This window comes from Hyla sarda, chromosome 7, assembly GCF_029499605.1.
Source record: "Hyla sarda isolate aHylSar1 chromosome 7, aHylSar1.hap1, whole genome shotgun sequence".
In the NCBI taxonomy this organism is placed as follows: Eukaryota; Metazoa; Chordata; class Amphibia; order Anura; family Hylidae; genus Hyla; species Hyla sarda.
The window spans coordinates 61294516-61319782 of NC_079195.1; the positions used below are offsets into that span (position 1 = coordinate 61294516).

General features: G+C 45.9%; 1 protein-coding gene across 8 annotated transcripts in view; it reads left to right on the forward strand.

Moving 5' to 3' along the window:
- ADGRA1 (adhesion G protein-coupled receptor A1) overlaps nt 1–25267 on the forward strand; it is a 1152497-nt gene that overhangs the window by 325775 nt on the left and 801455 nt on the right. For all 8 annotated transcript variants that reach the window (XM_056529273.1, XM_056529272.1, XM_056529274.1 and 5 more), the window contains one exon: nt 4850–4921. In XM_056529273.1, the coding sequence (XP_056385248.1) occupies nt 4890–4921 (32 nt within the window). In that variant the 5' untranslated portion in view covers nt 4850–4889. The remainder of the gene's footprint in view (nt 1–4849; nt 4922–25267) is intronic.

The following is a 25267-nucleotide window of genomic DNA, read 5'->3' on the forward strand; positions in this document are numbered from 1 at the left end:
AAGAAGCTCTGGCTGGTTCCTCGAAGACACTTTGAATCTCAGCGAAAAAGGACTGTACGGAGGCAGTGACAGGATCATTGCGGTCCCAGAGCAGTGTGGCCCATGACAGGGCCTTCTCAGAGAGGAGACTGACCACGAAAGCCACCTTCGACCGTTCTGTATGAAATTGGTGCGACAACATCTCCAAATGTAGGGAGCATTGTGACAGGAAACCTTGGCAAAGTCTAGAGTCCCCATCAAATTTGTCCGGCAGGGACAAGCGGAGGCCAGGAGCAGGCACTCGCTGCGGAGGAGATGCAGGAGCTGGCGGAGGAGATGGTTGCTGCTGTAGCTGTGGCAGAAGTTGCTGTAGCATGGCGGTCCACTGCGACAGCTGCTGTACTTGTTGGGCGAACTGTTTTCCAAGTTGCTCTATCTGTTGGGACTGCTGGGCGACCACCGTGGTAAGGTCAGCGACAACTGGCAGTGGGACCTCAGCAGGATCCATGGCCGGATCTACTGTTATGATTCGGCTAGCCGGATGTGGATCCTCTGTGTCAGAGAGGGATTGGCGTGGACCATGTCGGTGGACCGGTTCTAGGTTGCTACTGGTATTCACCAGAGCCCGCCGCAAAGCGGGATGGTCTTGCTGTGGCGGTAGCAACCAGGTCGTATCCACCGGCAACGGCTCAACCTCGCTGACTGCTGAGAAGGCGTGGGACAGAAGGACTAGGCAGAGGCAAGGTCAGACGTAGCAGAAGGTCGGGGCAGGCGGCAAGGTTCATAGTCAATAGCAATAGCAAGAGGTCAGGTACACTGGTGAGGCAAACACTGTAACGCTTTCTCTGGCACAAAGGCAACAAGATCCGGCAAGGAAGTGAAGTGAGGTTTAATAGACAGGGAGCAGGTGGAGGCTAATTAGACTGATTGGGCCAGGCACCAATCATTGGTGCACTGGCCCTTTAAATCTTAGAGAGCTGGCGCGCGCGTCCTAAGGAGCGGAGCCGCGCGCGCCAGGATGAGACAGCCGGGGACCGGGACAGGTGAGTGACTTGGGATGCGATTCGCGAGCGGGCGCGTCCCGCTATGCGAATCGCATCCCCACCGGCAGTGTCAGTGCAGCGCTCCCGGTCAGCGGGTCTGACCGGGGCGCTGTAGAGAGAGGAACGCCGCGAGCGCTCCGGGGAGGAGCAGGGACCCTGAGCTCTCGGCGTAACAATCCTGTCTAGTATCCTGACCTGAGTTCCTCCTGCGTTGTAGAGTTTGGTTTTCTTGTATCTGTGTTTATGAAGTTTCATGTATTTTATTTCTGTTTCCTATTAGGTTAGTATCCTGATCATACGGTGGAGTGTGTCCACTGGCCAGTAGTCTACTAATAGCTACTCCTTTTTTGGAGTGAAGTGTCATGTTTGTTTGTACTTTTATCTATTTGTGAACAGTGTCCTATGTTCCTAATCAGTTTGCTTGTTCATATTCTACTCTGTTAGTATTTGTATCCTGTCTGGTTTATCTGGTTGTCTTGTCGTTTTCAGTTTCTGGCCTGTGACCGACTATGTATATATTAGTTTTTACGCCACTGCACTGTAGCGCATGGAGGGACTGGCTCCAAGTTGTCGATCCCTCGCTTAGGATAGATGGGCAAGTAGACAGGAAGAGTGTTTTTAGGGTCAATTTAGGGCTCACTCTCCCTGTCCCCATAGTCGGTCATGACATGCAGTTTATAGTAAATTTGATTTACCTTTTTAATGTACACAGACCACTATAACTAATGTGCATTATTATTCACAATATTGGCTAACCAATACAGACTTTCAAAATTTCTCGATGTAAAAGCTTTTAAGATGATGTTTTTACACTGTCGATTGTTTATGAGATCCAATGGAACACTTAAGTAAAGTTGACAGCAGACAAAAAAAAGCTGAAATATTAATAAAATCCTTAATAACATGCTGTTTAATAAGAATGTGTCTTGTATATTTGGTGTTAAAGGGTTATTGCTATCATAAACATTTAGGACATATACATAGTATCTGGCATAAATTCTTTCAGAGAGTATAAGGACCCACCCCATTGACAAAAAGAATGGTAAGTAACACCCAGGTGTTAATTTATTCTTACATTCCCAGGCAGGATAGTAGAGGAGGATGTATGGCGTGGGTTTGGTACTCAAGCTTGCTCTATACTCGATGACTCTAGGCCGCTAATAGCCGGCACAAAGCAATCTCCATTGCTCTCTATTTACTGTTCAAATGCCACTGTCAAAGCTAAAAGACCATTTAAATGGCCTTGCTGCTCGTCATTGGTGATGTACTATAGATAACAACTGTGTTGATCAGTAGTGTTGCTCGCGAATATTCGCAATTCGAATATTATTCGCGAATATCGCATATTCGCGAATTCGCGAATTTCACGAATATAGCGCTATATATTCGTAATTACGAATATTCGGTTTTTTTTTGTTTTTTTCTTCACAATACACATCACAGTGATCACCCCTCTCTGCTTCCAGCTTGTGTGGTGTAAAGAAGGTTCTAATACTACTGTGTGAGACTGGCGCGCGAAAATTCGCATATGCTAATTTTCGCATATGCGTATTTTCGCGTATGCTAATTTCGCATATGCTAATTTTCACATATGTTAATTTTCGCGTATGCGAAAATAAAACGAGAATATAACGAATATGCGAATATTCGCGAATATATGACGAATATTCGTCCATATATTCGCGAATATTCGCGAATTCGAATATGGCCTATGCCGCTCAACACTATTGATCAGCTCATCTACTCCCCGCAAGGTTCAAGTGCACGCATTTCTGTGGAGTAGCAGCTGCAACTTGTAGATTTAAATTGAGGGATTGAGCACAAGTATTCTTGTTCTTTTTGTGGATTATAAAAAAAATAAATGCATAAAAATTACATTAAAAAAAATACATGGTAACAGGAAAAATCCCTTCTGCTACCATGTATTATTTGGATGCTGATTTTAAGCATTTTTTAATAAACCATATAAAAGTAAGAATTCTTGTTCTTGATCTCTTAATTTTTTATCCTTTGGTGGTGCAGTTGCTCAGATTGCAGGAAGCCGATCCGTTGTTATGGCAGCGAGAGGCCTTTTGCTAGGCTTTCTTTGGCAAACTGTCCTAACAAATGGATCAATGCAGTACATATGTAATGAATTGATTTGTATGAGCAGTCGGATGATTGCTCATATAGGTTCCCTGGGACACTAAAGAAAGTGTTAAAAAAATATGTTTTTTTTTTTAAATAAATAAGCCATTCCCGTAAGATAATCACCCCTCCCATTTCACAAATAAAAAAGCGTAAAAAAGCCTAAATATTTCTGTAATCACCTTGTGTGAAATTGTCCATACTATAGCATTATTAGCATCCAGCAAAGTGAACGGTAGAAATACACAAATAAATAAGAAAAAAAAAAAGCTAAACTGCAGAAATTGCAGACAAATTAAAAAAAAAGTGATTAAAAGGTTCAATCTAGTAAAAGTAGTAAAACAATATCAGATAATATCAATTTTGCTGTAAAGTGAATGGTGTAAAATCGAAAACTTCCATATTTGCTAAATTTCTTTTTTTATTTTATTTCACCTGACAAGAAGTTTTTTTCTCAGTATATTTTATGGTAAAATGAAGGGTACATTACAAAGTACAAATGGTAAAAAGCCCCTATATTGCTTTGTTGATGGAAACATTTAAGTTATTGTTATTAGAAGGAAAAAATTAAAATGCTAATATTTTAGCTTCCATAGACACCAGAGCTGCAAATATGCAATGAACACTAAATACACTAGTCAAAAAAATAAAGGGAACACTAAAGATAACACATCCTAGATCTGAATGAATAAACTCATCGTATGAAACACTTTCGTCTTTACATTTACAAATTTAAATTTATCAACCCATGGAGGTCTGGATATGGAGTCACACTCAAAATCAAAGTGGAAAACCACACTACAGGCTGATCCAACATTGATGTAATGTCTTTAAAACAAGTCAAAATGAGGCTCAGTTTTGCCAATATTGCTGTCGTCTGGCAAATACCAAATATCCTGCACGGTGTTGGGCTTTAAGGAAACCCCCCACCTGGATGTGGGACACTCATACCAACCTCTTGGACTCTGTTTCTGACCGTTTGAGTGGACACATGCACATTTGTGGCCTGCTGGAGGTCATTTCGCAGGGCTCTGGCAGTGCTCCTCCTGCTCCTACTTGCACAAAGGCGGAAGTAGCGATCCTGCTGCTAGGTTGTTGTCCTCCTACTGCCTCCTCCACATCTCCCGATGTACTGGCCTGTCTCCTGGTAGTGCCTCCATGCTTTGGACACTACTCTGACGGACACAGCAAACCTTCTTTCCACAGCTCACATTGATGTGCCATCCTGGATGATCTGCACTGCCTGAGCCACTTGTGTGGATTGTAGACTACATCTCATGTTACTTCTAGAGTGAAAGCATTGCCAGCATTCAAAAGTGATCAAAACATCAGCCAGGAAGCATAGGAACTGAGACGTGGTCTGTGGTCACAACCTTCAGAACCACTCCTTTATTGGGGGGGGTCTTGCTAATTGCCTATAATTTCCACCTATTGTCTGTTCCATTTGCACAACAGCATGTGAAATTGATTGTCATTCAGTGTTGCTTCCTGAGTGGACAGTGTGATTTCACAGAAGTGTGATTGACTTGGAGTTACATTGTGGTGTTTAAGTGTTCCCTTTATTTTTTTTGAGCAGTGTATAATAATCATAATCCTGCCCACTAGTGAAGAGATCTGAGTTACAGTACCACACACAGCCCATGGACAACAGTAAGACCATAGGTTAATTCTAATGTTCTCTATGTTCTCCTTTCTTACAGGGATCTGTCCAACAACCGGATTGGATGTCTTTCACCTGAAATGTTCAGTGGACTCAACAATCTCCACAAACTGTAGGTGTATGCTTTACAGCACAATGCTTTACAATGTTCAAAATCCTACTTCTATGTACAATGTTTCTCTGTTCACAATGGGGGAGATTTATCAAAACTTGTCCAGACGAAAAGTTGCCCAGTTGCCCATAGCAACCAATCAGATCGCTTCTTTCATTTTTAACAAGGCCTCAGCAAAATGAAAGAAGCGATCGGATTGGTTGCTATGGGCAACTCAGCAACTTTTCCTCTGCACAGATTTTGATAAATCTCCCCCAATGTCTTTATCGACTCCTGAAGAAGCCGCTGTGAACAGTGATATGCATGGGATACTGGACCCCCAGGAAAGAATACAATATGGGACATTGTAGTTTGTAAAAAATACATCTATGCCTTTTGATATTGAATTATATGTTGCACAGTATAGAGTACCGTATATACTCGAGTATAAGCCGAGTTTTTCAGCACGATTTTTCGTGCTGAAAACACCCCCCTCGGCTTATACTCGAGGGAACTCTCCACCCGCAGTGGTCTTCAACCTGCGGACCTCCAGAGGTTTCAAAACTACAACTCCCAGCAAGCCCGGGCAGCCATTGGCTGTCTGGGATTGCTGAGAGTTGTAGTTTTGAAACCTCTGGAGGTCCGCAGGTTGAAGACCACTGCGGCCTTCGACATCATCCAGCCCCCTCTCACCCCCTTTAGTTCTGTACAGTACTCGCCTCCGCTCGGCACTGGTCCGGTGCTGCAGGACTGTCTGGTGAGGAGGTCATCCGGTGGGATAGTGGTTCCGGGCTTCTATCTTCACCTGGGGCGCCTCTTCTAAGCGCTTTGGGCCCGGCCCCAGAATAGTCACGTTGCCTTGACGACGACGCAGAGGTACGTTCATTACCAACGTCCTTCTGCGTCATCGTCAAGGCAACGCCTCTATTCTGGGCCCGAAGCGCGGAGAAGAGGCGCCCCCGGTGAAGATAGCAGCCCGGAACCACTATCCCACCGGACGAACTCCTCACCGGACAGTCCTGCAGCACCAGACCAGCGCCGAGCGGAGGCGAGTACTGTACAGAACTTAAGGGGGTGAGAGGGGGCTGGATGATGTCGAAGGCCGCAGTGGTCTTCAACCTGCGGACCTCCAGAGGTTTCAAAACTACAAATCCCAGCAAGCCCGGACAGCCGATGGCTGCCCGGGCTTGCTGGGAGTTGTAGTTTTCAAACCTCTGGAGGTCCGCAGGTTGAAGACCACTGAGGGCGGATAGTTCACAAGAGGATGATGAAGGGGGGGGGATGATGACAAGGGGATGATGAAGGGGGGGTGTGGGATGATGACAAGGGGATGATGAAGGGGGGTGGGGCTGATGACAAGGGGATGATGACAAGGGGATGATGAAGGGGAGTGGGGATGATGACAAGGGGATGATGACAAGGGCATGATGAAGGGGGGTGTGGGATGATGACAAGGGGATGATGACAAGGGGATGATGACAGGTGATGATGATGAGGTTCTGGATGATGACAGGGTGATAATAATGAGGATGTTAATGACGGGGGTCTGGATGATGACAGGGGGGGATGATGTATTTCCCACCCTAGGCTTATATTCGAGTCAATAACTTTTCCTGGGATTTTGGGGTGAAATTAGGGGCCTCGGCTTATACTCTGGTCGGCTTATACTCGAGTATATACGGTATATTGGTATATATATACGGTATATTGTAAAAGTGAACCCTCGGGGCGTTGGATCCACCATTGATGTGACATGGTACATTATCCTGCTGTAAGTATCAGAAGATGGGTCCACTGTGGTCATAAAGGACATGGTCAGCAGTAATACTAATGTGGTGACCCACAGTGATGGCGGGACCACGAGGTGTAGCGGTGTAGGTGGATGGGGCCCGATGGTATTAACCCCAGGGGCAAGGTGTTATTAACCCCTAATGTTCTTGACGCCAGAGTGGTTTTTGGGTACCGGAACCACGCAAACGGTATCTCCGCTATTCCAATGGCTAGGCAGTGAAAGGAGAGTCCACAACTAAGTTATGGTTTAACAGAGGCTTCACTGAGTTAAGACAGGTGTTATTTTCTTCACAGCTAGGCCAGAGAGGTGGCCAGGAACACAGAAGGACCTCACAGCTTGCTGGGACCAATTAGACTTGCAATAGACTTTAGAATCTTGACTTTAGGCTGGACTTGACTATAGGTAGTAGTGATAGCAGACATAGACTTGACTTACTGGATTGACTGCAGATTTAACCCCTTAAGGACTCGTTTTCCTTTTTTCATTTTAATTTTTTCCTCATTACCTTCTAAAAATCATAATGCTTTCAATTTTGCACATAAAATTACATTTGATAGCTTATTTTTTGCACCACCAATTCTTGTTTGCAGTGACATTAGTCATTTTACCAAAAAATCCACGGCAAAACGGAAAAAAAATTAATTGTGCGACAAAATTGAAGAGAAAAATTTATTTTGTAAATTTTGGGTGCTTACGTTTCTACGCAGTTCATTTTTCGGTAAAAATTACACCTTATCTTTATTCTGTAGGTTCAGACAGTTGAAATGATACCCTACTTATATAGGTTTGATTTTGTCATATTTCTGAAAAAAAATCATAACTACATGCAGGAAAATGTATATGTAAAAAATCCTCATCTTCTTGTCAGGGTCCGGAGTGGTATGCAGGGAAGACACAGGTAGTGGATCCTCTATGTCAGTGAGGTGATGGCGTGGGCCGTACCAGGGGAACGGAATCTAAGGGGTTACTGGTTTTCACCAAAGCGAGATGGACTTGCTGCAGCAGGTAACCCCCAGGTCATTCCACCCAATAGCGACTCAACCTCACTGACTGCTGAGTAAGGCACGGTACAGAAGGACTAGGCAAAAGGCAAGGTCAGACGTAGAAGAAGGTGAGGGCAGGCAACAACGGTTCGTAGTCAAGGGCAACGGCAAGGGTCTGGATACACAGGCAAAGGACACACGGGGACGCTTTCACTGGCACAAGGCAACAAGATCCGGCAAGGACAGGAAGGGGAAGTGGGTTTTTATAATGTGGGAAGTGTTTTGTACTGATTGGGCCAGGCACCAATTAATGGTGCATTGCCCTTTAAATTTCAGAGAACCGGCGCGCGCGCCCTAGAGAGTGGGGCCGCGCGCGCCGGGACAGGACAGCAGGAGGACGGGGCAGGTGAGCAGATTGGGATGCGGGCGGGCGCGTCCCGCTACGCGGATCGCATCCCCGCCGGTGATAACAGAGCAGCGCTCCCGGTCAGCGGGTCTGAACGGGGCGCTGCACGCAGAAGAACGCCGCGATCGCACTGGGGAGGAGCAGGGACCCGAAGCGCTCGGCGTAACACTTCTGACCCCTATAACTTTTTTATTTTTCCGCGTATTGGCCGGTATGAGGGCTAATTTTTTCCGCCGTGAAGTTTTTTTATCTGTACCATTTTTGTATTGATTGGGCTTTTTGGTCGCTTCTATTCATTTTTTCATGATTTAAAAAGTGAACCAAAATACGCTATTTTAGGCTTTGGAATTTTTTTGCGCATACGCCATTGACCGTGCTGTTTAATTAACAATATATTTTTATAGTTCGGACATTTCCGCACGCGGCAATACAACATGTTTATTTTTACACAGTTTTTTTTATGGGAAAAGGGGGGTGATTCAAACTTTTATTAGAGATTGGGTTAAATGACCTTTATTAACTTTTTTTTTTACTTTTTTTTTGCAGTGTCATAGCTCCCATAGGGGGCTATAACACTACACACACTGATCTTTTACACTGATCCCTGCAATGCCATAGCTTTGCATGGATCAGCGTTATAGGGGGTTGATTGCTCAAGCCTGTAGCTCAGGCTTGGAGCAATCAAACGCTGATCGGACATGACAGAGCAAGGTTAGGGGACCTTCACTCACGTCCTAGCTGATCCGGACATCGCAATTAGCCCAGGGTCCCGGCTATCATAAGCCGTCGGGACCGACCCGATATGATACTGGGTCACGGCGTGACCCCGTTTTAAATACCGGGCGCAGGGCATACAGGTATGCCCTGCATCCTTAAGAGGTTAAGGCCTTCCAGGTGCTTGACACTAGCACTGAGATCTCTGGTGTTTGCTGGTCTCAGTAAAGTGATGATGGTACAAGATAGAGAATTGTAATGGCCGCCCCCTTATATAGAGGGGGGCTGAGCCAAAGCCCATTGGTCAAGCTGCAGGTCATGTAACAAGCTTGTGACCTCTGGGTAACATGTGATAACATAAAACTTAACATGTGACATCTCACAGGTCCTTTAGATGACCTCTCACAGGTCCTTTTAACTAACTATACATTAATTCACCAACTACAATTCTATGACAATAAATTACACTATAGTAATAGCAGGGGAGATACTACAGGTGAGCCCCAGGTCACTGAGGGACTCAACCTGACAGGGCCTAAGTGTAGTGCAGGACCATATCCTGTACTGGGACATCACAACTTAACACAAGTCGCCCTCGACGCAGGTTCTGTTAGAGTTGAGGGTCGAGGTAGCCCTGGGGCCGGATGCAGTCCTGAGGCATTTTTACACACAAACGTCCATTCCAGGCTGGTAAATTTCCTTTGGTAAAACTGATTACATAAGAGTCTCTGTAATATTGTCCATATATGCTCTGATTTTTGGTGTTCAACTGGGAACAGGATTAATAATGACTAGGACCAATACTTATAACTTTACTGTAAGGACCTTTGACTATGCATTTGATGACTTGACTATGCAAAACAGTGGATTAAAAACAATATGACATTTGGACTATGCATTTAACATAATACTCCTAACTAGACTTAATACTTTATACTAGACATTTTATACATGACTAGACTTAAAGGGGTATTCCAGGCAAAAACTTTTTTTTTTATATATCAACTGGCTCTGGAAAGTTAAACAGATTTGTACATTACTTCTATTAAAAAATCTTAAACCTTCCAATAGTTATTAGCTTCTGAAGTTGAGTTGCTGTTTTCTGTCTAACTGCTTTCTGATGACTCACATCCCGGGAGCTGTCCAGCTCCTATGGGGATATTCTCCCATTATGCAAGGGATATTCTCCCATCATGCACAGATCCTGTGACGTGACATCATCATTGAGCAGTTAGACAGAAAACTTCAGAGGCTAATAACTATTGGAAGGATTAAGATTTTTGAATAGAAGTAATTTACAAATCTGTTTAACTTTCCGGAGCCAGTTGATATATATAAAAAAAAGTTTTTGCCTGGAATACCCCTTTAATACTTTATACTAGACATTTTCGGATTGGGTTGCCCGAGGCTTTCTGCCCAATGCCAGTAACTCTGGACTGGACTTAAGGGGACTGACATGGGTGAAGCAGGTGGTCTGGAGACTGGAGTATACTCTTGCGCCAATGGTGACAGAACTTGAGACGGTTTGGTGACTAGAGTTGGGTGCACAGGCCCACAGGTTGGCATGAAACCGAAGATTGCAGCTCGGCCTGAAGGGAACATCCATGGACAGGTGAAGTCCCTCTCCGGGCACATACTCCCTCGCAGGTCTTACTGGAGGTGAGGGAGGCACAGGGATTACAGGAAGATCTTCCTTGTGACAAAGCTTGCCGTTCGTACCCTGATTTCTGGATTTCATACACGTCTGAGTCTGTATAGGGTATGGCGGTCACCGTGTGGGGCTCAGATGGTGTCCAGTTTGTGAGTTCTCGGGAACTTCCACAGCCAGACCTTGTCGCCTTTCTGGAGAGGTTTGGCGGAGGCATGATGGCTGTAGTCTTGCTTCTGTGTTTGTTAGGCGTCACCCATCTTTCTATTGACAATCTCTTTTGCTTCCTGGATCTTTCTCTGGTGATCGGACACACACTCCATAGAAGCTTGCCGAGAGTTATTGAATGGAGCTTGGAGTCCAAACGTCTGATCCTTTGGCCGCTGGCAGTGTTGGCCCATCATCAAATAGAACGGAGTGTATCCAGTGGAACAGTGCACTGTGTTGTTATAGATCTCTAACAATTCGGGTAACAACCGGGGCCACTCTTTGTGTCTGGGCTCAGACGCTGCTCACAGCATGTGAATGAAGGCTTGATGAAGACTTGATTCATTCGATCACAGAGCCCGTTCCCTTGAGGGTGATAAGCAGTTGTCCGGAGTTTCTTGCAGTCATGGAATTTATACAGCTCTTGGAAGAGTTGGACCTCAAAGGCCGTTCCTCGGTCCGTTAGGACAGTCTCTGGACACCCCAGGATTTGCACCCAATGGGAGTAGAACCACTATATGATCTCCTCATGCTTCAGCCACCTCCAGACTGTGCCATTCAGACACTATATGGTCTCCTCATGCTTCAGCCAACTCCAGGCAGTGCCATTTAGCCACTATATGGTCTCCTCCTGCTTCAGCCACCTCCAGGCTGTGCCATTCAGCCACTAAATGGTATCATCATGCTTCAGACAACTCCAGGCTGTACAATTCAAACACTATATGGTTTCCTCATGCTGCCACAAACTTCAGGCGGTCATTCAGCCACTATATGGTCTCCTCATACTGATGCCACCTCCAGGTTCCATCATTGTGCCGCCATATGAAATGTGACTCCTTGTTAGATTTGGTCCTTTGTAACCACACGCTGAGGCCCGGGACATTAAAACTTGGGAGTTTAATCTTAAATTTCAGTTTCAAAATCTTCAATTTCAATTTTAAAATTCATCTTTTTATCTTAGAGATTGTGAAGCCCTATTGTCTACTCATGCTGCCGCCAGTTCCAGGCTGTGTCATTGTGGCACCATATGGTCTCCTTATGCTGTTGGCGCCTTGAATTAAAAAAATATTTTAATATATCTAAAATCTTAAATGTCAAATGTCAAAAATATCTTTAATCTTCTCTAATGTGAGGCCCCATGGTCTTGTCAGGCTGTTGCCACCTCCAGACTGGGTCATTCTACCACTGTATGGTCTCCTCGTGCTGCCGCCAATTCCAGGCTGTGTCATTCTGCCAGATTATGGTCTCCACATGCTGCTGCCATCTCTAGGCTCTGTCATTGTGCCGCCATGTGACTCCTTGTTAGATTGGGTTTTGTGGTCATACAGTATTAGTTCAAAGTAAACACATTAAACTTGGGAATCTAATATAAATCTTAAATTTACAAAATTTTAAAAAGATCGATGTCATCTTTTCAAGACTGAGGCCCTAATGTCGTCTTTGTCATATTACCTGTGGAATTATCACAAGAATCCAACTAAACAGCTTGGAGCGATAACAATGAACCATAACTGATTAAATTAAACATTTGCACTTTCATAGTCAGGAGGGCGCTGAGAGGCAGGGGCTGGAACAGGTGGTATCTCGCCTAGTTTTTTTTTTTTATTGGGAAAAGGGGGGTGATTTGTAATTTATGAAGTCCTTTAGAACGATTGCTTCACCTCCAATATTTATTTAATTTCCTTGCTGGATATGTGCGCAGTAATTGCAAGACCCACACTTGTGTTTTCCTTTTGGTATGGAACTTTTCAACCAATTCTCGTTTTCTATTTTCGACAAAGAACTTCTTACCAAGACACTTTGTATACTTTTACTTTTTCTTAATGTGATTAGTGGTTTCCTTTCAGCTATTTCTTTTATTGCAAGATCTCTTTCTAATATGTGCCAGATTTTTTTTTTTTTTTTAGATTTTATTTTATGGGAGTACTTGATGTAGTTAAAAGAGAGAACAAATCTTTCTTTATTTTTCATGTTGGTTTCACTTTTCTTTTTTTTTCTTTTTTGTTGAGTATATTTTTCCTCTTTATTTTTTATGACTCTTTGTATTGCCTCTTCTAGTATTTTGTCAGAGTAACCCCTATTTTGAAACCTCTTCTTCATTTCTTCTGCCTTTTCTTCAAAAGTGATGTCATTACTATTGATTTTGCGGATTCTGACTGTAAGGTATCCCTTTTTTATATGCCATCCGCATCACTGTCCCTGTCTTTTGATTGTACCATTGTCCTTTGAAAATAAATGCATTGTTTGTTAAAGGGATACTCCGGAGGAAAACATTTTTTTTAAATCAACTGGTACCAGAAAGTTAAACAGATTTGTAAATGACTTCTATTAAAAAATCTTTACCCTTCCAGTACTTATTAGCAGCTGTATACTACAGAGGAAATTTATTTATTTTTGAATTTCTTTTTTGTCTTGTCCACAGTGCTCTCTGCTGACACCTGATGCCCGTATCAGGAACTGTCCAGAGCAGGAGAAAAGCCCCATAGCAAACCTAAGCTGCTCTGGACAGTTCCTGACAATGACAGAGGTGTCAGCAGAGAGCACTATGATCAGACAGAAAATAAATTCAAAAAGAAAAGAATTTCCTCTGTAGCATACAGATGCTAATAAGTACTGAAAGGATTGAGATTTTTAAATAGAAGTCCTTTACAAATCTGTTTCACTTTCTGGCACCAGTTCATAAAAAAAAAAAAAGTTTTCCACTCGAGTACCCCTTTAATATTAGTTTGAGACCTTCGTCTATTAAACTAATCATATTTTCTTGAAAATAGAGATCTTTTTAGAAATTTCATCATGGCTTCAATGCCTTTTTCCTGTGGAATTCTTGTAAATAAACTCTCTACATTGATGTATGCTAGAGAGTAGTTCTGTTGCCATGGGAGAGTTTCTAATGTAGACAGGAACTCATCGGTGTCCTTCAAATAGGATGGTATACAGTTCAAAGTGGGTCTCAATTTCCAATCTAGGAATGTGGACAATGGTTCAATTGCGGAACCTATGCATGCCACTATGGGGCATCCTGGCAGTCTTTGTAGGTTTTTATGGGTTTTAGGGATGAAGTACCATATTGGTTTGGTGGGGGGTTTTGGTAGTAGCTTTTCTGCCTCTTTTTATTTAATAACGCCCATGTCAGCATTATGTCTTAGGAATGTCTGTATTCTGGATACTATTCTTGGTGTTGGATCAGTTTTCAATTTGGTGTATGTTGTCTCCATGTTTAGTTGTAGCATAGATTCTTCTATATAGTAGTCTTGTGTCATGATCACTACATTTTTGCCCTTATCAGATCTTTTGATAACTAGGTCTTTACCTTTTTGTAGGTTTTGTAATGCCCAAAATTTTGCATCTAAATTCTTTGGGGGCATATATGAAGGCGATCAATTCTTGCAGTTGGTTTTACCTGTTGGTAAAAATTATCTATACTGGATCCTGGTGCAATAGGTGGGCAGATAGATTTTATTTCACCTGTAAAATATTTTTCATCTTGATTTTCAGCTGTTTCAGTTTTTTCTTTTAGACTCAGTAGGAGTTTTATATCCTCTTGTTCTACAGTATATTGGCATATGTCGTGTCCACTGAGAATCCTAGAGGGCCGATGCATGTGGGTTGGTTAAGTGTAGAGTCTTGAGAGGTATCATTCACATTGCGAGATAGGTGTATTGAAAACTTTTTAAAGTAAATTTTTTGTGTGTTATATAGCTCTATCTCGAAATCATCCATATTAAATTTAGAAGGGAGACACTCAATTGGTACTAAGGGACCCAAAGTGTGTAAAAAAAAAAAAAAATGTCCTCCAAACCATTACACCACCACCGGCCTGAACCACTGATACAAGGCAGGATGGATCTATGCTTTCAATTTGCTTATGCCAAATTTATAGTTTCCCATTCTTAGTTGACAGTAGTGGCACCTGGTGTGGTCTTTTGCTGCAAGCTTGGATGTATTGTGCGTTCAGAAATGGTTTCCTGCATACCTTGGTTGTAAGGATTGGTTATTTGAGTTATTGTTGCCTTCTTGTTATCTTAAACTATTCTGCCCACTCTCCTCTGAAATCAACAAGACACTTTCGCTCACACAACTGCTGCTCAATGGATATTTTCTCTTTTTCTGACTATTCTCTGTAAACCCTAAAAACAATTGTGTGTGAAAATCCCAAAAGATCAGCCCTATTCAAAGTGACTTAAATCTCCTTTCTTCCCCATTCTGATGCTCAGTTTGAACTTCAGCAAGTTGTCTTCACAACGTCTACATCACTAAATGTATTGAGCTGCTGCCACGTGATTGTTACGCCGAGCGCTCCGGGTCCCCGCTCCTCCCCGGAGCGCTTGCTACACTCTCCTCACTGCAGCGCTCCGGTCAGATCCACTGACCCGGGGCGCTGCGATACCACCTCCAGCCGGGATGCGATTCGCGATGCGGGTAGCGCCCGCTCGCGATGCGCACCCCGGCTCCCGTACCTGACTCGCTCTCCGTCGGTCCTGTCCCGGCGCGCGCGGCCCCGCTCCTTAGGGCGCGCGCGCGCCGGGTCTTTGCGATTTAAAGGGCCACTGCGCCGCTGATTTGCGCAGTGGTTCCAATTAGTCTGATCACCTGTGCACTTCCCTATATCACCTCACTTCCCCTGCACTCCCTCGCCGGATCTTGTTGCCATCGTGCCAGTGAAAGCGTTTCCTTGTGTGTTCCTAGCCTGTGTTCCAGACCTCCTGCCGTTGCCCCTGACTACGATCCTTGCTGCCTGCCCCGACCTTCTGCTACGTCCGACCTTGCTTCTGTCTACTCCCTTGTACCGCGCCTATCTTCAGCAGCCAGAGAGGTGAGCCGTTGCTAGTGGATACGACCTGGTCACTACCGCCGCAGCAAGACCATCCTGCTTTGCGGCGGGCTCTGGTGAAAACCAGTAGTGACTTAGAACCGATCCACTAGCACGGTCCACGCCAATCCCTCTCCGGCACAGAGGATCCACTACCTGCCAGCCGGCATCGTGATAGTAGATCCGGCCATGGATCCCGCTGAAGTTCCTCTGCCAGTTATCGCTGACCTCACCACGGTGGTCGCCCAGCAGTCACAACAGATAGCGCAACAAGGCCAACAGCTGTCTCAACTGACCGTTATGCTACAGCAGTTACTACCACAGCTTCAGCAATCATCTCCTCCGCCAGCTCCTGCACCTCCTCCGCAGCGAGTGGCCGCTTCTGGTCTACGCCTATCCTTGCCGGATAAATTTGATGGGGACTCTAAGTTTTGCCGTGGCTTTCTTTCCCAATGTTCCCTGCACTTGGAGATGATGTCGGACCAGTTTCCCACTGAAAGGTCTAAGGTGGCTTTCGTAGTCAGCCTTCTGTCTGGAAAAGCCCTGTCTTGGGCCACACCGCTCTGGGACCGCAATGACCCCGTCACTGCCTCTGTACACTCCTTCTTCTCGGAAATCCGAAGTGTCTTTGAGGAACCTGCCCGAGCCTCTTCTGCTGAGACTGCCCTGTTGAACCTGGTCCAGGGTAATTCTTCCGTTGGCGAGTATGCCGTACAATTCCGTACTCTTGCTTCAGAATTATCCTGGAATAATGAGGCCCTCTGCGCGACCTTTAAAAAAGGCCTATCCAGCAACATTAAAGATGTTCTGGCCGCACGAGAAATCCCTGATAATCTACATGAACTCATTCACCTAGCCACTCGCATTGACATGCGTTTTTCCGAAAGGCGTCAGGAGCTCCGCCAGGATATGGACTCTGTTCGCACGAGGCGTTTCTTCTCCTCGGCTCCTCTCTCCTCTGGTCCCCTGCAATCCGTTCCTGTGCCTCCCGCCGTGGAGGCTATGCAGGTCGACCGGTCTCGCCTGACACCTCAAGAGAGGACACGACGCCGCATGGAGAATCTCTGCCTGTACTGTGCTAGTACCGAACACTTCCTGAGGGATTGTCCTATCCGTCCTCCCCGCCTGGAAAGACGTACGCTGACTCCGCACAAAGGTGAGACAGTCCTTGATGTCTACTCTGCTTCTCCACGTCTTACTGTGCCTGTGCGGATGTCTGCCTCTGCCTTCTCCTTCTCTACTATGGCCTTCTTGGACTCCGGATCTGCAGGAAATTTTATTTTGGCCTCTCTCGTCAGCAGGTTCAACATCCCAGTGACCAGTCTCGCCAGACCCCTCTACATCAATTGTGTAAACAATGAAAGATTGGACTGTACCATACGTTTCCGCACGGAGCCCCTTCTAATGTGCATCGGATCTCATCACGAGAGGATTGAACTTTTGGTCCTCCCCAATTGCACTTCTGAAATTCTCCTTGGACTTCCCTGGCTTCAACTTCATTCCCCGACCCTGGATTGGTCCACTGGGGAGATCAAGAGTTGGGGGCCCTCTTGTTCCAAGGACTGCCTAAAACCGGTTCCCAGTAACCCTTGCCGTGACTCTGTGGTTCCTCCAGTAACCGGTCTCCCTAAGGCCTATATGGACTTTGCGGATGTTTTTTGCAAAAAACAAGCTGAGACTCTACCTCCTCACAGGCCTTATGATTGTCCTATCGACCTCCTCCCGGGCACTACTCCACCCCGGGGCAGAATTTATCCTCTGTCCGCCCCAGAGACTCTTGCCATGTCTGAATACGTCCAGGAAAATTTAAAAAAGGGCTTTATCCGTAAATCCTCCTCTCCTGCCGGAGCCGGATTTTTCTTTGTGTCCAAAAAAGATGGCTCCCTACGTCCTTGCATTGACTACCGCGGTCTTAATAAAATCACGGTTAAGAACCGCTACCCCCTACCCCTCATCTCTGAACTCTTTGATCGCCTCCAAGGTGCCCACATCTTTACCAAACTGGACTTAAGAGGTGCTTATAATCTCATCCGCATCAGAGAGGGGGATGAATGGAAAACGGCATTTAACACCAGAGATGGACACTTTGAGTATCTGGTCATGCCCTTTGGCCTGTGCAACGCCCCTGCCGTCTTCCAAGACTTTGTTAATGAAATTTTTCGTGATCTTTTATACTCCTGTGTTGTTGTATATCTGGACGATATCCTGATTTTTTCTGCCAATCTAGAAGAACACCGCCAGCATGTCCGTATGGTTCTTCAGAGACTTCGTGACAATCAACTCTATGCCAAAATTGAGAAATGTCTGTTTGAATGCCAATCTCTTCCTTTCCTAGGATACTTGGTCTCTGGCCAGGGACTACAAATGGATCCAGACAAACTCTCTGCCGTCTTAGATTGGCCACGCCCCTCCGGACTCCGTGCTATCCAACGCTTTTTGGGGTTCGCCAATTATTACAGGCAATTTATTCCACATTTTTCTACCGTTGTGGCTCCTATCGTGGCTTTAACCAAAAAAAATGCCGATCCCAAGTCTTGGCCTCCTCAAGCGGAAGACGCCTTTAAACGGCTCAAGTCTGCCTTTTCTTCGGCTCCCGTGCTCTCCAGACCTGACCCTTCCAAACCCTTCCTATTGGAGGTTGATGCCTCCTCAGTGGGAGCTGGAGCTGTCCTTCTACAAAAAAATTCTTCCGGACATGCTGCTACTTGTGGTTTTTTTTCTAGGACCTTCTCTCCGGCGGAGAGGAACTACTCCATCGGGGATCGAGAGCTTCTAGCCATTAAATTAGCACTTGAGGAATGGAGGCATCTGCTGGAGGGATCAAGATTTCCAGTTATTATTTACACCGATCACAAGAACCTCTCCTACCTCCAGTCTGCCCAACGGCTGAATCCTCGCCAGGCCAGGTGGTCTCTGTTCTTTGCCCGATTTAATTTTGAAATTCACTTTCGGCCTGCCGATAAGAACATTAGGGCCGATGCCCTCTCTCGTTCCTCGGATGCTTCTGAAGTTGAACTCTCTCCGCAACACATCATTCCTCCTGACTGCCTGATTTCCACTTCTCCAGCCTCCATCAGGCAAACTCCTCCAGGAAAGACCTTTGTTTCTCCACGCCAACGCCTCGGAATCCTCAAATGGGGTCACTCCTCCCATCTCGCAGGTCATGCGGGCATCAAGAAATCTGTGCAACTCATCTCTCGCTTCTATTGGTGGCCGTCTCTGGAGACGGATGTTGTGGACTTTGTGCGAGCCTGCACTATCTGTGCCCGGGATAAGACTCCTCGCCAGAAGCCCGCTGGTTTTCTTCATCCCCTGCCTGTCCCCGAACAGCCTTGGTCTCTGATTGGTATGGATTTTATTACTGATTTACCCCCTTCCTGTGGCAACACTGTTATTTGGGTGGTCGTTGATCGATTCTCCAAAATGGCACATTTCATCCCTCTTCCTGGTCTTCCTTCAGCGCCTCAGTTGGCTAAACAATTTTTTGTACACATTTTTCGTCTTCACGGGTTGCCTACGCAGATCGTCTCGGATAGAGGCGTCCAATTCGTGTCTAAATTCTGGAGGGCTCTCTGTAAACAACTCAAGATTAAATTAAATTTTTCTTCTGCATATCATCCTCAATCCAATGGACAAGTAGAAAGAATTAACCAGGTCTTGGGTGATTATTTACGACATTTTGTTTCCTCCCGCCAGGATGACTGGGCAGATCTCCTTCCATGGGCCGAATTCTCGTATAACTTCAGAGTCTCTGAATCTTCCTCCAAATCCCCATTTTTCGTGGTGTACGGCCGTCACCCTCTTCCCCCCCTCCCTACCCCCTTGCCCTCTGGTCTGCCCGCTGTGGATGAAATTTCTCGTGACCTTTCCATCATATGGAGAGAGACCCAAAATTCTCTCTTACAGGCTTCATCACGCATGAAGAAGTTCGCGGATAAGAAAAGAAGAGCTCCTCCCATTTTTTCCCCTGGAGACAAGGTATGGCTCTCCGCTAAATATGTCCGCTTCCGTGTCCCTAGCTACAAGTTGGGACCACGCTATCTTGGTCCTTTCAAAATTTTGTGCCAGATTAATCCTGTCTCTTACAAACTTCTTCTTCCTCCTTCTCTTCGTATTCCTAATGCCTTTCACGTTTCTCTTCTTAAACCACTTATCATTAACCGTTTCTCTCCCAAATCTGTTCCTCCCACTCCTGTTTCCGGCTCCTCGGACATCTTCTCCGTCAAAGAGATTCTGGCATCCAAAAAGGTCAGAGGGAAAACCTTTTTTTTAGTGGATTGGGAGGGTTGTGGTCCAGAAGAGAGATCCTGGGAACCTGAGGACAATATCCTAGACAAAAGTCTGCTCCTCAGGTTCTCAGGCTCTAAGAAGAGGGGGAGACCCAAGGGGGGGGGTACTGTTACGCCGAGCGCTCCGGGTCCCCGCTCCTCCCCGGAGCGCTCGCTACACTCTCCTCACTGCAGCGCTCCGGTCAGATCCACTGACCCGGGGCGCTGCGATACCACCTCCAGCCGGGATGCGATTCGCGATGCGGGTAGCGCCCGCTCGCGATGCGCACCCCGGCTCCCGTACCTGACTCGCTCTCCGTCGGTCCTGTCCCGGCGCGCGCGGCCCCGCTCCTTAGGGCGCGCGCGCGCCGGGTCTTTGCGATTTAAAGGGCCACTGCGCCGCTGATTGGCGCAGTGGTTCCAATTAGTCTGATCACCTGTGCACTTCCCTATATCACCTCACTTCCCCTGCACTCCCTCGCCGGATCTTGTTGCCATCGTGCCAGTGAAAGCGTTTCCTTGTGTGTTCCTAGCCTGTGTTCCAGACCTCCTGCCGTTGCCCCTGACTACGATCCTTGCTGCCTGCCCCGACCTTCTGCTACGTCCGACCTTGCTTCTGTCTACTCCCTTGTACCGCGCCTATCTTCAGCAGCCAGAGAGGTGAGCCGTTGCTAGTGGATACGACCTGGTCACTACCGCCGCAGCAAGACCATCCCGCTTTGCGGCGGGCTCTGGTGAAAACCAGTAGTGACTTAGAACCGATCCACTAGCACGGTCCACGCCAATCCCTCTCCGGCACAGAGGATCCACTACCTGCCAGCCGGCATCGTGACAGTGATTGGATGATAAGATGTGTGTTAACAAGCAATTGAACCTAATAAAGTGACCAGTTCGTGTATTTAGTGCAGATTTTTAAAAATGTTTTTATTTATTACAAGTTTTCCGAGATGTTTATTTTTTCATTGTAATGGCTCTTTATCTAAGACTGTAGCCCCTCTGTTAGAAAAATTGGTTTGGTTTCCAGCAGTCTGCTTTCACCAATAAAAAGTTATATGAGAGCCTAATAATATACCATCACATGGTGAGAAAACCCTTCCTACACCATGCCAATTGCATTGGTGTACCCAGAGGCGGCTCTAGACTTTCTTAGGCGAAACTTGAACCTGAGGCCCTCATTGACGAGTTGTCACTATGTAGTGTTGGTCGGCAGTACAGTATTGTATATGGGACAGTATTGTGTAAAATATTGGGCAGCTGCCTGGGTACAAGTATCATTGGTGCCAATTAACAGAGTGGGGCACTACAGCAGCTCCAGATTTACATTTCTGCACTGTTTTTAAACCCTTTTTCAACTCAATAAAAAAAACTCACTAGTGGACAAAATTGTGCACCTTTACAAAAAAAAAAAAAAAAAAAGGGAAAGCCTCAGAAACTATAAAATCTACATAAATCTCCTTTATTAATTACAGACGACGACTAATTACAGAGATGACACTCTGAGTGTCACATGAATACCCACCACTCTGTGTCCGGTCTGCAGGGGGCTATGAGGTACAGAATGAAAGCAGCAGAAACAGGACCTAAAGGAACTTCATAATGACAGACAGAGGCGCCCCCTAAGGCTCTGCAGCCCTCCCTTATAGACACCCTCCTCCCCTTCTGTACTCCCTTATAGACCCCTCCATTCCTCCTGTTCCCCCCCTAAAGACCCATTTTCTCCTCCTGTCCCCTCCTACATACAGCTCCTCTCTTCCTGTACCCACTTTTATTGAGCTCTCTTCTTCTCCTCCTGTACCCCTTATACAGAGTCCTTTTCCTCTCCTCCTGTACCCATTTATATAGAGCCCTCTTCCTTTCCTAATTTACCCCCTTATATAGAGCCCTCTTCTCCTCCAGTACCCCCTTATATGCATGTGTTGGCCCAGTACAGGAGTTGCACCTCTGTACCCTTGCTGCCCTGTCAGGCAGATTCCATTCAGTGACCCCTGGGCTTCCCCTTGTACCTATGTCTTATGTATGATCTTAAGTGCCTATGTTATGAGTGTAATGTACATTTATTGTTAAATGCCTTTAAATAATGTTGCTATGTGTTGTAACCAAGGAAGATATCAGTGACCATGTAATCTACAGGGTGACCTATGGGACCAATCCAGAGTCTCCCCCATATAAGCCCTGGGTGGAGCTAGCTCTTTCTCTTTCAAGTCCTGAGAGAGTGTCTAGTGTCCAAGGAAGACCCAAAGTCTACCACACAGCCACAAATCCACAAGTCTACTACCCTACAGGTGAAAGTCAAAACCCGGTAAGCTACAAATGGGGTGAAGTCTGTCTAGTCAGTCTCAGCCAAGTCAATCTGACGCAAGTCAGCGTGACCCTGAACCAAATTGTCCAAGTCCACCATAAGTCCCAGCAAGCCCTGTGGTCTCTGAAGTCACTGGTCACCTCCTTGGGCCTAGCCAAGCTGTTTAGACTGTTACACCTGTCTGACTCAGTAAAGCTGCCGTTGTTTTGTAACTTGGCGTCTGAGTCATTATTTGCCCCCGTGCCTAGCCCAGGATCCAGCGGTATACCTTTGGGTGGTGAAGAGGTTGAACCACACCCTGGCATCACAAACAAAAGGGGTTAATGATATCTGCCCATAGGGTAATTCCATCTGCCTTCATCACACCCTCACCACATACAGCCCTCTTCCTCTCCTCTTGTACCCTCTTATATAGAGCCCTCTTCTCCTGTACCACCTTACATACTTCCCTCTTCCTCTCCTCTTGTACCCCCTTATATACAGCACTCTTCTCTTCCTGTACCCCCTTATTTAAGGCCCTCTTCCTCTCCTCCTGTATTCCCTTATATACAACCCTCTTACTCTCCTCATGTACCCCCTTATATAGAGCCCTCTTCTCTTCCTGTACCCGCTAATATAAGGCCCTCTTCCTCTCCTCCCGTATTCCCTTATATACAACCCTCTTCCTCTCCTCCTTTACTCCCTAATATAGAGCCCTCTTCTCATCCTGTACCCCCTTATATAGAGCCCTATTCCTCTCCTCCTGTGCACCCTTTTATAGAGCCCTCTTCTTCTCCTCCTTTACCTGTTACACCTGTCTGACTCAGTAAAGCTGCCGTTGTTTTGTAACTTGGCGTCGGAGTCATTATTTGCCCCGGTGCCTAGCCTAGGATCCAGTGGTATACCTTTGGGTGGTGAAGTGATTTAACCACGCCCTGGCATCACAAACAAAAGAGGTTAATGCTCTCTGCCCATAGGGTAATTCCATCTGCCCTCATCACACCCTCGCCACATACAGCCCTCTTCCTCTCCTCTTGTACCCCCTTATATAGAGCCCTCTTCTCCTCCTGTACCCCCTTATATACAGCCCTCTTCCTCTTCTCTTGTACCCCCTTATATTTAACCCTTTTCCTCTCCTCCTGTACCCCCTTATATAGAGCCCTCTTCTCTTCCTGTACCCCCTTATATAAGGCCCTCTTCTTCTCCTCCTGTATTCCCTTGTATTTAACCCTCTTCCTCTCCTCCTGTACCCCCTTATATAGAGCCCTCTTCTCTTCCTGCACCCCCTTATATAAGGCCCTCTTGCTCTCCTCCTGTATTCCCTTATATACAACCCTCTTCCTCTCCTCCTGTACCCCCTAATATAGAGCCCTCTTCTCATCCTGTACACCCTTATATAGAGCCTGCTTCCTCTCCTCCTGTACACCCTTATATAGAGCCCTCTTCCTCTCCTCCTGTACACCCTTTTATAGAGCCCTCTTCCTCTCCTCCTGTACCCCCTTATATAGAGCCCTCTTTCTATCCTCCTGTAACCCCTCATATAAAACTTCTTCTCCTCATGTACCCCCTTATATGCAGCCCTCTTCTTCTCCTCCTGCCCCCGTTTATATAAAGCCCTTTTTCTGTCCTCCTGTAAGCCCTTATATATCCCCAGCTGTTATTGTCCTCTCATCTGATGTCTGATGTCTGCTCAGCAGCGCCCAGTCTCAGCTCCTCAGCTGCCTCCTTTCCTCCTCACGGGCCTGAGTCTTTTTAGGCAGGGATTCCTGTTCCCTGCTCCTGTACAATACTGAGTGGCAATGTGCACGTTGTACACATTGCCACTCATTTTACTTTCTTAGGGGGGGCGAGTTAGGCGGCAGTGAGGCCCTTGCTAATGCGAGGCCTAAGGCAGCAGCATAAGTCGCCTAATGTCAGAGCCGCCTCTGGGTGTACCAGATACACGTTAGCTGTTAGGCCAATAAAGCCAGAATCGGTACGCTTGGTCTACATTTTCCCAATATGTATAGTCACCTTAAAGGAGTACTGTAGTGAAATACAACTTATCCCCTATCCACAAGGTCCGGCTGCTGAGACCCCCTGCGATTCTTTCACGGCACTATGGCAGTCTGTAGGAAGGGGACGTGCCGACCCTGCACAAAGCAGTGGCTGACATGCCCCCTCCATGTATCCCATAGAGAAACATAGAGGGGGTGTGTCAGACGCGGCTTCTTGTGAGGGTCGGCACGTCCCATTCCTGGGGACTGCAGGGGAGCTGTGCAGGAGATTGCAGGGGTTCTCAGTGGTCTGACCCCCTGCAATCTATAACTTATCCCCTATACTTTGGATAAGGGATACGTTGTATTTCACTGGAATACTCCTTTGAGTGCAAACTTTGTGCCACTATGATGATGATATATGTTGTGGTTAAGGAGGGAACTGGACCGAGACACTTCCAGACCCAATACTTACTATCATAGTCATAGTCACTGTCATAGTCACTGATATGTATCTCTTCATTAACATTTTAAAATAAAAAATAGATGCTTAGCCACTTGTCTGATGCAAATCTGCTTTCTACAAGAAATATGCTCACATAAAATCTGTTTAAAATGGAGCTGTGTCAGACAAGATGTATGGCTTCTTCAGAAGGATAATGACAATAAACTTTCCAGAAAAGAAAAGTGTCAGATATGATGATGGACAGCCATTGCTCTCAGTCTCTCTCTGTAGAACGTATGTGGCTGTGGCAGGGAAAGGAACAGTGAGAGCGTGCCCCTGCCCTGCATCGTCTAACCTTCCTGCCCTCCTACTATTAGACAATATTTACAACTCACACTGTCTTTGTCATTATGTAATATGGCCCCGGTTTAAGGTCCTTTTACATTACCCTAATATGTTCCTCATAATTTGCTTGTTTCTGATTAACTGTAATAATAATAGTTTAACAAAGGAAATCCACTATAAATATTGATCATCAATTGTGATTGATAAATATAATGTGATATCTAAGTTACTGCTGCCTTGTCCTGGTGTTCAGACATGTAAACAATATGACCCAAGGATCGTGCACTACTCTACACCTCTGCCAGAATCGGCATAGATTTGCCCTACTTCCAAATAATAATAAATCAAATAAATATTACCACCATACCATGACTGGATAATAAAAGACACCATGCCATAATTTGAATACACCACCATACCACAAGTGTTACGCCGAGCGCTCCGGGTCCCCGCTCCTCCCCGGAGCGCTCGCTACACTCTTGTTACTGCAGCGCC